Below are 12,769 nucleotides of genomic sequence, written 5' to 3' on the forward strand. Positions count from 1 at the left end.
GAGTAGTAAGTGTACAGTGTAAATTTGCTGTCCCCTCAAAATAAGTCAACACAGCCATTAATGTCTAAACCATTGGCTACAAAAGCCATTTTCCCTCCACGGCATGATGTGACTCGTTAGTGCTACAAGGTCTCAAACTAGTACCACAGCCATGTTGTTGTACAGACGTGCAAAGTCTTTAAAATAGAAAACTCTGGCTTATTTTATAACCTTATGAGATGCCATATTGTTGCACATGACATGTTAGATGAATTGAAAGCACTAGCTTCCAGGTACATGCATAAAGCATAGCAATCGACGGAATAAAAAATCTAAAATACATTTTTCTCTGTATGTCAGACACTAATGTTTTGTAAAAGTACACCTTGTATTCAAACTTTTGCCTCTGGGCATTTATGACATAGCAAGAGAAGTAGCTTTGCTTGTATTTCCATAGTTACACTATATCTCTAAGTAGCAGATAAGTTTGGCCAGTCTTGTCTTTAGCGTTTAGTAGACTGGGTGTGGGGTAAATACATAGCCAGTTTTATTCCCCTCAGGCATGCAGAATTATATCAGCCAATTAGAATTATCAGCTAATAAATTCCTTAGACCTGTATCAGCAATCTAGTACCTTCTCAGATTTGGCTTATTGTTTAGGCTTTTGTTTTTATTTGTATCTTTTTCCTGCTATAGTATTGTATAGAAATGTTAGTGTTCCTTGCAATTGTTTTATAAAGCCGGAGAGCCATAATAGGTCTTTTCTTTTCTGTTAAATAAAAAAAAAAAAAAGCTAGCCCTTTTTGTTGATGATGATGCGTTTCTACAATAAAAACCAAACCCCACAAACTGAGACACTAGAGGCAGTCTGACATTAAGACTGGTTTAGCTCCACTTGTTGGTTCACATTTCTTCTTTTAAAGGGTTACTCCAAGCATCCTAACCATTAGAGCGTCAGCTGACTGCTTTTAGAAAAACTAATGTTCGGGGCTGACTAATGACACCCCAGTTACGCTGCCACGGGTGAGGTTTCACCTCTGGCATCAGATGGATAAAACTCCATATGTGCAGCGTTTCAAAGTGGTATGTTGCACAATCACACTCAGGGCACCATAACCACTACAAATCACTGAAGTGCTTCAAGTAGCCCTTTAAGAAACAATATGTATTTTGACTTCAAATTACACAGATATAAAAAAAAAAATAAAAAAAAATATTTGTGCTTCCTTGACTGGTCAGTTTTGTTTAGTTGAATCCGTGGTGTTTTTATTTTATTTTATTTTTTGTACTCCTCAGTATCTGCCTTTCTGCATGGGATGCAGAGATTTTTTTTTTTTATTTTTTTTTTTTTTATTACTGTAATTCAATTTTGTTATAACAAGTTCCTCATCAGAGTAATAGAGCAGAATATAGCCGTTCTGCATTTTATTGTGATCTAAAACATTTGGATAATCTCGAAGTTTTGTTATGTATTCTTCTTGCATGGGTGTATGCATCCTTGTATGTTCCGCTTACATCTCTGTAGCATAGTACTGTCGTAATATATGGTACACCTTTATTACTGTTCTTAAATACCTTTTTCATAGTTAAATCCGGTTATTTGCATTGCTAGACCCACCTTAGTCAAAAGCAGGAAAGTTGTCTTTCGAGCTATATTTACTCACTAGATCATTAAGGCTATACACTCCCTTGTCTAAACAATGTCTGTAAACAGAGCTTAACCTTTTTATCAGGCTTTGGAAGGAGAATAGAATCCTCTGTTTGGTCAATGGGCATTGATTACTCAATTACACTTGTAGTGTGGAATCTGTGAGAAGTTCCTATATTATTATAATATTTGTATTTATTTTTGTATGCCACATCCTGGTAGTCATGTAATAAGTTGAATGTCCTTCTTTTTCCTCTGTGATTCACATATTGCTACACTATGGCGATGTACAATGTATCTTTTATATTCACAAGCCCTGTTTGTGCATTCTACATTTAATAAAATGTAACCTTATATCGATGGCGTGAATCAAATCCTGACTGGTCAAGTGTCCTGGGCGAACATGCCCACAACACGGTGTGCCCGACCGGCTCAAACTTTAGTTATATGAATTGCCTTGGTGGGCGCCCTTTTTATATTGACCTCATACAAGGAAACCTGGAGACCTAAACAGTGGGACCACCTGCCGAATGGACAATATTTTACGCAGTTTTGACATAATTATTGTGCTAATTCTGTTGGTGCCCATGAGGATTCATACTTTTTATACAGGAATACCATGAAATTGGGTAAATCTAACATCCCTTGGATGTTGGGCAAAAGTAACCTCCCCAGGACGTACTTAGAAACCAGAGAATATCTGAATGTATGTTTCCTAGATAAACTTTTTATTATTTGCACAAATATTTGTACCGATTCCTTGTGTGGCTCTGTGCCTGCAATATACTATAACTGAATCTACTGCCTACATAGTGTAGAAATGGGGCCCATAGCAGATTAACAAATCAGGATCTCAAACTCTTTGGAAATTGTGTAGCTGTAGAGGGTTTACATGGGTGTGGTGCATATTTTTAGTGTTTTTTTTTTTTTTCTATACTGCACAAAAACAATTTTTTATTTTTTTTAATCCGAATAGGTACAGCTGAGCCATCGTTCTCCTCAGTGCTAGTTTGAACCTGCTTGATGTGATACAAATGAGGATAGTTTTTTTGTATTTATTTTTTTACCACACCCTCCATTTCTGATAGCAATAATTGACTGCCATCCTGGGTTATCTTTGTTTTTACAGCATTGTTGACATTTTGGGTGGCCAGTTAACTGTTCAAGTGGTAACACAAACTGATCAATGCTACCGGTAGCAGGTTCAATCCTGGTACAGGGGAATTCATTGAGAACAAGGCAAATGGGTCTCATGGCTGGTGAACTAGGGGTGCTATGGGGTCGTTGAACATAAAATCTACTCAGTTTTGTCCCAGTTAACTCGACCTTTAACAAGTTAATATTCCACATAGATAAACCAGTTTTATGACACAGAGATTGTTTTGCCTAAAGTACAGTTATGTCTCGTTTTATATTGCATTGGATTCATTATAGTGGCTAATTTTAATTTTGTTCTCTCTAAACCAGAATGACCTTGTGATTTCTATAGTATTACAAAGCAACGTGTTGGACACACCCTGGCATTCAAATGCTTAAACCTATTTTTTGAAGTTTACTAATCTATTACAGATGATGCCTCATCCCCCTGCCAAGACACAGCTGCAACATAGTATGTCAGTCTCCTCAAAGCAAGAACCAATTTCGACCTTTCATGTGCAAATATACAGATTTACCATTCGCCCATAAAAATCTCACAAATGCAAACTGTACTTTAAAAAAAAAAAAAAAAAAAAAAGTCTCTAATTCCCACCCCAAGAACGGCAGGAAATAACAGCCCTCAAAGTGAGTCACTTCTTCCAAAGGAATGTTAATATCACAGAATTCTTAACCAGCAACAATACAATGCTGACGGCGTGTCTGTAGCACTGTATGTATTGTATTTATGTGTGCTTACATGTTTATTTTAACTTCATCTGTTGAATGGCGTCATGTTTGAATATAATCACTTTATTTTCAGTAACGTAGACCTGTTTCCCCTCGGATATATTCCCACCTTTCTTTATTGGTAATGTGAAAGTTTGTCTGGAATTTTTATTATGTTAATAATTCCGTGAATCTTTGAGAGCGCAGGTGAAAAAAACAATACGTTGAATGCTTTGTGTGCCATGGTGAAAGTGAGAAATTAGTTTGCAAATTTCAGGTTCTGTGTTTTGGAGAAGTACAATTGAGCAACTGAAACTGGTTTTCTCATTACTTTTTTTTTTTTTTTTTAAATATATTTTTATTTTACTTTTTTGTTATTTTATTTTTTCTTCACGCAAATTTTTAACCATACTCAGTGGGTTTATTATGATGTACATGTACCAGCTAACTTATCTTCTTCTTCCTCTGAGTTGTATGTTTTGTACTTTTTTACAGTAACAAAAGTATGTAACTCTCCCATTTTTGGTCAGTTCATTAACATTATTTTTGACGTGGATATGACTTACTTGGTACCAGAATTTAAAAAATTGCAATGGAATGTTTCCTGTTGGAGCCCAGTTTTTCTGGTGATTCACAAACATGAGAAGTCAAAGTATGTTTTAGATTTAAAGCAGCTCTGTACCTTTTTTTTTTTTTTTTTTTTTTTGTGTGTGTTTTTGTTCTAAACTAATATAATTTTTAAAGTTGTACATAAGGAAAACTTTATAAATATGTATGACTTTAATTTGACAAAGGGTCGATATTGTCATTGGCTTAACTTGCCTCCTTCTAATGATGCATGACTTCATAGAGTGACACGTCAATGGAACTCAGTGTTGACTCTCGTGGGATCGCAAGCGACAGTACAGGTCCACTGGTGGACTTGGGCGTTCACGTCTTTATCCCCAAAATACCACTTTCTTTTTTTGTCAATCTTTCTTTTATTGAAGCATATAAGATAGGGTACAGAAGAAAAGGAGGGAAACGTATAAGTGGGTTACAGTTGGGGGTTAAGACATTGTCAGCTTTAAAATATTACATTTCCGGAATGGCGATGCTTCATTTTTCTTTTTTATCTTGTCGTTTAGCAAAAACATAGTAGAATCAAGAGCCATGCCTATCTAGTTAGGCTGTTAAAGGAGAAACAGTATGCAATTCAATTTCGTAGAAAACAACCGAACAGAACACAACAAAATACACCCAAAGTAGCGTTGCAGATATTCACAGAGTATAGTAGGCTGCTTATGTTCTAGAGGTAAACAGGGGGGTGCTAGTAGCTATATATAACAAACAAAATTAGTATTCTTTCTTATACCATGTGCGTTTTGCACTCGTGAGTGCTCATTGCTAGGGAACCGGTTATGTCGAGTGTATTATTACTAGGATCCAGCTATTATACTGTAAATAGCCATGCAAGTTAGCTCACCATTAGTGCATCCCTGGGTGCAGGGCCAGCGATAAGCCTCACCGCAGTGGCACTAGGCAACAAAAATGATTAGCAATGTAAGAGCATCCGTATTGTGGTAGCCTGTGATCATGTACTTGAGCTGCACATTTTAAAACTGCAGTATGTCACATAAGGTTTACGTTCCTACCAAGGTAGGCAATAATAGTACAGGCTGTATGCTGTTCAAAGGTAAATCTTACAGGTTATAATATTTAGCAACTTTGTACTAGCTATCCTAAAGATTATAAGACACCAGTGTCCAGGTATTGAGGCATATGCAGAAATGAAAGACAATTAACAAAAGAAAAGGACGTAAAACTCAAAATATGGTGCATGGCGTTTAAGGGCTAGAGCAGCTGCTCAGATCATTAGGTGGGAAAGTCCAGCACAGTGCCAGTCCATCAAGGTAGCTGAACCGATTCCGTCAGGAGGCAAGGTTGCTGTGTCGCTGGGAATGGTAGCACTGGCCTATTCTGTCTGAGTCCTTGGAAGCATTCAGCCGATGCCGGTCAGGATCAAGGCTGGTGTCGGACGGATGGATGGTCGGTTGTTCGGCAGTGTAGTGAGATAGACGTCAGTCCGTGGGGTAAACGTGCAGAGGGGTTGAGTGCGGTGAGAAGCTTCTCCCCAGCTCCAGGCTTTACATTGGGCCCCCACCTCGTGTCCACAGACTCGGGTACCTCTCTGGGCCGGGTCTTTCCCTTTATGGGCGCTGTGGAGGGATCTGGTGGTTCTCCGCCGCCGGCGGCGGGCGACCCTCCTGCGGTGTGGTCGGTGGTTTGGAGAGAATCTCCTGTTGGCCCTCTGCCTAGAAGGGCACTCCGCCATTGAAGAATTGGCGGCCATGTCCGGGATCTGCCCTCTCCGGCTCGCAGTCTCCCGCTTCCCCACTACTGCAGGTTGGTTGGGGGTTTGATGTAAACGCCGCTGCTCCAGTTTTTCCCAAAAACTATTCAGCAGAGCATCCAGGCGTTCATGGAGGGGCTGAGTTTCTGCAGGCTCCGTGTTAAGGATTGTGGTCGCCATTTTGCGGTTTACAGCCTGCTGGTGCGGAGCCTGTTGTGGAGTGCCGTCGGTTTTTGCATCGTTTGTGGGCTGATGGTACATGTCGATGGGGACCGGGATAACCCCCGCCGGTCTTGGGGGGGGGGGGGGGAGGGAGGTCCGATACTGCGGGTGCTGCGAGGATCGGTGAGCTGGGAGAGCGGCCGCCTCTCTCCAGCTCTGCGAGTTGTAGGCCTCGGCCCTCCGGTTCAGCATCACAGCGGGCATGTAGGCGATCAAGGTGTCTCCCGGTACCCCTGCTCCTGTGTGACAAGGCAGGGTGAACTGGGGTGCAGAAATTGTAGATTACCCCCTGATTTTTGCTTAAAACCGGGATCAGGCTCAGGAGCTCTCAGTAAACGTGTCTGCTCAGCTCCCCGGTCAGGCTCCGCCAAAATACCACTTTCTTAATAAAGCTTCCTGTTTTAGTCTAACTGAGAATTAACTAGACAAGGGTCAATAGAGGAGGGAAATGCATGTTAAATCTATCACAAAACTATAACTTTTATTCGAAGAGGGCGGTGGAATTTTATGGCATCTCCTGACAATATGTGATGAAATGCAACCTAATGATGTCTCACAACTCACTGTATCCATGGTGACAGCTGCTAACTGGGAGTGTTACTCCTAGTGATGTCGCGAACATGAACTTTTCGGTTCGCGAACGGCGAACGGGAACTTCCGCAAACGTTCGCGAACCGGGCGAACCGCCATTGACTTCAATGGGCAGGCGAATTTTAAAACCCACAGGGACTCTTTCTGGCCACAAAAGTGATGGAAAAGTTGTTTCAAGGGGACTAACACCTGGATTGTGGCATGCCGGAGGGGGATCCATGGCAAAACTCCCATGGAAAATTACACAGTTGATGCAGAGTCTGGTTTTAATCCATAAAGGGCATAAATCACCTAACATTCCTAAATCACAATGGATATGGATTGAGACCTGACATATGACATATTGACACCTTGACATATGGATTGACACCTGTCCTCAGAGACCCTGATACACACTGACACAGAGCAGAATAGGGACTGTTCCCCCTACATAGGGTCACTTGGCAGATATGGATTGACACCTGTCCTCAAAGCCCATGATACAAACTGACACAGAGCAGAATAGCGACTGTTCCCCCTACATAGGTTCACTTGGCAGATATGGCGTGGTCGTGGGAGGAGGAGGATGACTTTCACCTCTTCCCCTGTTAGATTCCCGTTGTGCTGTGACATCACTCTTATACGCTGTGTAAAGCATACTTTTTAATTTATTTTGCAAATGCTGCATCCTTTCCGACTTGTAATTCAGTAACATTTCCGCCACTGTCTGCTTATACCGGGGGTCTAGTAGCGTGGACACCCAGAACAGGTCGTTCTCCTTCAGCCTTTTTATACGAGGGTCCCTCAACAGGCACGACAGCATGAAAGACCCCATTTGCACAAGGTTGGATGCCGAGCTACTCATTTCCCGTTCCTTCCCCTCACACAGAGCAGAATAGGGACTGTTCCCCCTACATAGGGTCACTTGGCAGGTATGGATTGACACCTGTCCTAAGGATCCCTGTATTGGGGAACATTGTCGCCCAAACTAATTTATATGCCCATCAATTCCGAGCTACAAATCCGGACTCTTTTTTGGCAAAGATACACACTGTGCCAGAATTTAAAATATTCTGGGCATTGACTATGCTGATGGGCATCATAAAGAAGCCCTCCATCCGCTCCTACTGGAGCAGTAGCCACATCTGCTCTACCCCCATTTACTCCCAATGTATGTCGAGGAAGAGGTATGAAATGATTCTGCATTTCATGCACTTCAGCGACAACAGCCTGTGTCCCCCTAGGGAGCATCACCAGTTTGACAGGCTGTATAAAATCCGCCCCCTGATTACCCAGTTTGCTGCCAGGTTTGCAGAGGCTTATACACCTGGAAGGAATATATGCGTGGATGAATCCCTGATGAAGTATAAGGGAAGGCTGGGATTCAAGCAGTATGTTCCTTCCAAGCGCTCTAGGTATGGTGTAAAGATGTATAAGCTCTGTGATAGTGAGACTGGGTATACTCAGGCCTTCCGGGTGTACGAAAAAAGGATAGCCACCTTGACCCTCCAGGTTGCCCAGAACATATGGGAACCAGTGGCAAGATTGTCTGGGACCTGATATTCCCCCTGATGAACAAAGGGTACCACTTGTATAGTGACAATTTTTATACAAGTGTCCTTTGTTCAAGCTACTGTACTGTTTTGATTCAGTAGCTTGCGGCACAATTAAAAAGAACAGCACAGGTTTCCCAGGACAACTTGCACGCACCCGGCTACGAAGGGGGGAGACCTCGGCTCTGCGCCAAGAGGAGCTGTTGGCAGTTAAGTACAGAGACAAGGACGTCCTGTAAGCCTGTGTACTTATGCACAAAGCGTTGTACGATCATATTACACACATGTGCCATGCACGGCACATGTGTCAGCTTGCCCAACTTCAATGCCGCCAACAAATTTGTTCCGTTGTCACAAACCACTTTGCCGATCTCCAGTTGCTGCGGAGTCAGACACTTTTCCACCTGTGCGTTCAGGGCGGACAGGAGTGCTTGTCCGGTGTGACTCTCTGCTTTCAAGCAAGTCAAACACAAGACTGCATGACACTGCCGGATCCGGGATGTGGAATAGTACCTGGGGAGCTGGGGGGGTGCCGTTGATGTGGAGCAAGACGCAGCAGCAGAAGAGGACTCAGCCGAGGAGGTTATGGAAGAGGATGGAGTAGAGGAGGTGGCAGCAGGCCTGCCTGCAAGTCGTGGCGGTGTCACCAACTCCTCTGCAGAGCCACGCATTCCATGCTTGGCAGCCGTCAGCAGGTTTACCCAATGCGCAGTGTAGGTGATATACCTGCCCTGACATGCTTTGCAGACCAGGTATCAGTGGTCAGATGGACCCTTGCCCCAACACTGTGTGCCAGACATGCCATTACTTCCTTTTGCACAATCGAGTACAGGTTGGGGATTGCCTTTTGTAAAAATAAATTTCGGCCGGGTACCTTCCACTGCGGTGTCCCAATTGCTACAAATTTTTTGAACGCCTCAGACTCCACCAGCTTGTATGGTAAAAGCTGGCGGGCTAATAGTACAGACAAGCCAGCTGTCAAACACCGGGCAAGGGGGTGACTTTCTGACATTGGCTTCTTACGCTCAAACATGTCCTTGACAGACACCTGACTGTGGGCAGATGAGCAGGCCTGACACACAGACGCTTGCAGACAACTAACTGCTATTCAATCTATAACAGTGAAAAAAGTTTTTTTGGTTTTAAATGCACGTTATAGAGACACCAGATATGAGTGGCAAATTATACTTGCTGAGGTTGGCAGAGCACACGCTGAAGGCCTGACACTGACTGCTATTAGCTTACACTGAAACTTTTTTTCTTTGTAAAAGCACGCTATACAGACACAAGATTATGAGTGGCAAATTACACTTGCTGAGGTTGGCAGAGCACACGCTGAAGGCCTGACACCCAGACGCTTGCAGACAACTAACTGCTATTAGCTTACAGTGAAACACTTTTTTTTTTTGTTTTTAAAGGCACGCTATAGTCACACCAGAGATGAGTGGTGGCACTGGGCAAATGGGCACAGTATGCACTGTGAGCCTGACACAGAAGCTGGCAGGCAGGCAACTGCAATTACATTACACACACACAAAAAAAAAAAAAGCAGACTGATGTTCTAGCCCTAAAAAGGGCTTTTTGGGGTGCTGTTCTTACAGCAGAGATCAGATGAGTCCTTCAGGACTGTAGTGGACACTGAATACCCTAGCCTAGCTATCAATTTCCCCATCTAATGAACAGCAGGTCACTTTCCCTCCTCTCACTAAGCATGCAGCTTCAGGATGAATCTAAAATGGATGCTGTACAGGAGGTGGGAGGGTCTGGAAGGGAGGGCCTGCTGCTAATTTGCTGGAATGTGTCTGCTGACCATGAGGCACAGGGTCAAAGTTTGCTCAATGATGACGAATAGGGGGCGGATCGAACCACCCATGTGTTCGCCCGCGGTGGCGAACGCGAACACACTATGTTCGCCGGGAACTATTCCCCAGCGAACAGTTCGGTACATCACTAGTTACTCCTAATAAACTCAGCAGTTATGTTACTGACCTTACAGTATATGTGATAAAACATACGGTCTATGTAAGTACCTCCCTCTTGAAAATTAACAAAAGTGTAGGCCGTGTATGACACAGAAATTAGCGTAAGTAGATTTGTAAACACAGAAAGATGATGCACATTGAAGTTTCACATGGCAAAAAATAAAGGTCGATATTGCACTATATTTTTCCTTCTTGTTACTCGCCCCGTGTATCCCATTTGTTTTCTTCAGCAGGATTCTGATGTTTTTTTGAACACTATATAGAGCATTTCTGTTGCCAGTGTATACCATCTCTAGTTCCAGTCTGCCACGTGCGTACATGCCATCACATTCTGACTGCGTATATGCACTCCTTGGCTGTTGAATGTGTATTTTTTATATACTTGGCTTCTTGGTCACAATACACATGTCTCACTTTTAATTTATACTGCAACTGCTGCGAACCGTGCATCCCTCATTAATAAAGAGTCTTCTCAACTTGACTTCCATACCTGCCAATCTTTCCTGACTACCTTTTAGGTGGGTGGTAGGCAGGGAAAAGAATGGACATCACATAGCAATGTCACAGGGCAGGGTCAGCCCAGATGGTCTGCTCCCTCGAGCAGTCTATGCCAGTTCAGACTATGTGTTGAGCCGGCTGATTTTCAGGTGCACGAGACCCATTTCAGTTGGTACAGTACACCAAAATGCAGAACTGTCCCAGCAAATTCCAGACTTTTGGCAGCTATGCTTTACCTTTCCGTGTTGGAGATATTTGTTTGAACCTAAAATAACAAAGACACCCCCACTGTGTCACAAGCTGAAAACGTGAACCAATGAAGATCAAAGTGTAAGCTTTCATAAGAGATACCACCATCCATTTTATCATTTCCTGGTTTATTTAAACAGCAGGAATGGAATGTTTTAACACTGCTGGCACACCTCTATATTGCACACTTTTTAATTAAAATGTATTTCAATTGTGTTTTGATAGAATGCTACATTTACAATTTCTGCTATTACTAAACTCTGTTGTTGCTAATATAGTTTTATTATTTTTTAATCATATCCCCAAATATTCCTACATTTTAGGGTTGCTATGGTATTCACAATGCTAAGTTTAGGTCAGGTTGATTTAATTAAAGGGACACTGTAGGCATTATATCCATTTCATCAATTGAATTGGTTAAAGTGCCTGGAATTCCCTGGCACTGTCCACAGTGTTAAAATATCTGTGGGCAAGTTAAGACTAAATATGGGTCCCTAGTCCCCTGGCATCCATTGCTCATCCCCTACTGGATGTATGGCTAAGGCAAAGATTTCACACTTGCTTCTGGCCATAATAATGCTTAGGCTGACACTTTCAGCCAATTGCAGCCATCCTTTGCTACTCTTGCTAAAACTTCTTTATTACCCCAAGAAGCACAGAAGGGATAGGCTGCTAAGGACTTGGATTTAGTGTAATTAAATTCAAACTGGTTTAACACTGAATGGAAGGACACTATACCCACATCAATGAGCTGAAACCATGACATTGCCTACGGTGTCACTTTAAAGATGCCAAAATTAAGACCTTAAAGTTCAGTAACTCTAAGGGGTAGACTGCTTATTGACCCAAAATTTAATGGACAACCCGCATACACATTGTGCATCTGGCATTATCAGAATGAGGCATCTTATTAACTTTTTGTTTTTATGAATTGTGAATTTAGCAAAAATTAAACCCATATGATCTGTATCTAAATTTATTCACAAAGCATGATCTCATTGTCTCATTCTTTTTACGTCTTTTTTAGATGAAAAACGCAAAACCAAGACTATAGACAGTGAACTGAACCCTGTGTGGAAAGAGGTAATTTCTAACAGCATGGTGAAGAATAAGGGGAAAATGGAACAAGCTTTGGGGGGGGAGGGATAAATGTACTTGTGAATTTTTGTTGAGTATACCACATTGTCCCCTCCCCTCTTCTTCTTCTTCCGTCTCCCCTCTTCTTCTTCTTCCGTCCCCCCTCCCCTCTTCTTCTTCTTCCGTCCCCCCTCCCCTCTTCTTCTTCTTCCGTCCCCCCTCCCCTCTTCTTCTTCTTCCGTCCCCCCTCCCCTCTTCTTCTTCTTCCGTCCCCCTCCCCTCTTCTTCTTCTTCCGTCCCCCCTCCCCTCTTCTTCTTCTTCCGTCCCCCCTCCCCTCTTCTTCTTCTTCCGTCCCCCCTCCCCTCTTCTTCTTCTTCCGTCCCCCCTCCCCTCTTCTTCTTCTTCCGTCCCCCCTCCCCTCTTCTTCTTCTTCCGTCCCCCCTCCCCTCTTCTTCTTCTTCCGTCCCCCCTCCCCTCTTCTTCTTCTTCCGTCCCCCCTCCCCTCTTCTTCTTCTTCCGTCCCCCCTCCCCTCTTCTTCTTCTTCCGTCCCCCCTCCCCTCTTCTTCTTCTTCCGTCCCCCCTCCCCTCTTCTTCTTCTTCCGTCCCCCCTCCCCTCTTCTTCTTCTTCCGTCCCCCCTCCCCTCTTCTTCTTCTTCCGTCCCCCCTCCCCTCTTCTTCTTCTTCCGTCCCCCCTCCCCTCTTCTTCTTCTTCCGTCCCCCCCTCCCCTCTTCTTCTTCTTCCGTCCCCCCTCCCCTCTTCTTCTTCTTCCGTCCCCCCTCCCCTCTTCTTCTTC

General features: G+C 43.3%; 1 protein-coding gene across 7 annotated transcripts in view; it reads left to right on the plus strand.

Annotated features, from left to right (window-relative positions):
• MYOF (myoferlin) overlaps window positions 1–12,769 on the plus strand; it is a 135,890-nt gene that overhangs the window by 17,887 nt on the left and 105,234 nt on the right. For all 7 annotated transcript variants that reach the window (XM_063434992.1, XM_063434994.1, XM_063434996.1 and 4 more), the window contains exon 2: window positions 11,924–11,979. In XM_063434992.1, coding sequence (XP_063291062.1) covers window positions 11,924–11,979 — 56 coding nt within the window. The remainder of the gene's footprint in view (window positions 1–11,923; window positions 11,980–12,769) is intronic.

The sequence above is a fragment of the Pelobates fuscus genome, chromosome 10 (genome assembly GCF_036172605.1).
Source record: "Pelobates fuscus isolate aPelFus1 chromosome 10, aPelFus1.pri, whole genome shotgun sequence".
In the NCBI taxonomy this organism is placed as follows: domain Eukaryota; kingdom Metazoa; phylum Chordata; class Amphibia; order Anura; family Pelobatidae; genus Pelobates; species Pelobates fuscus.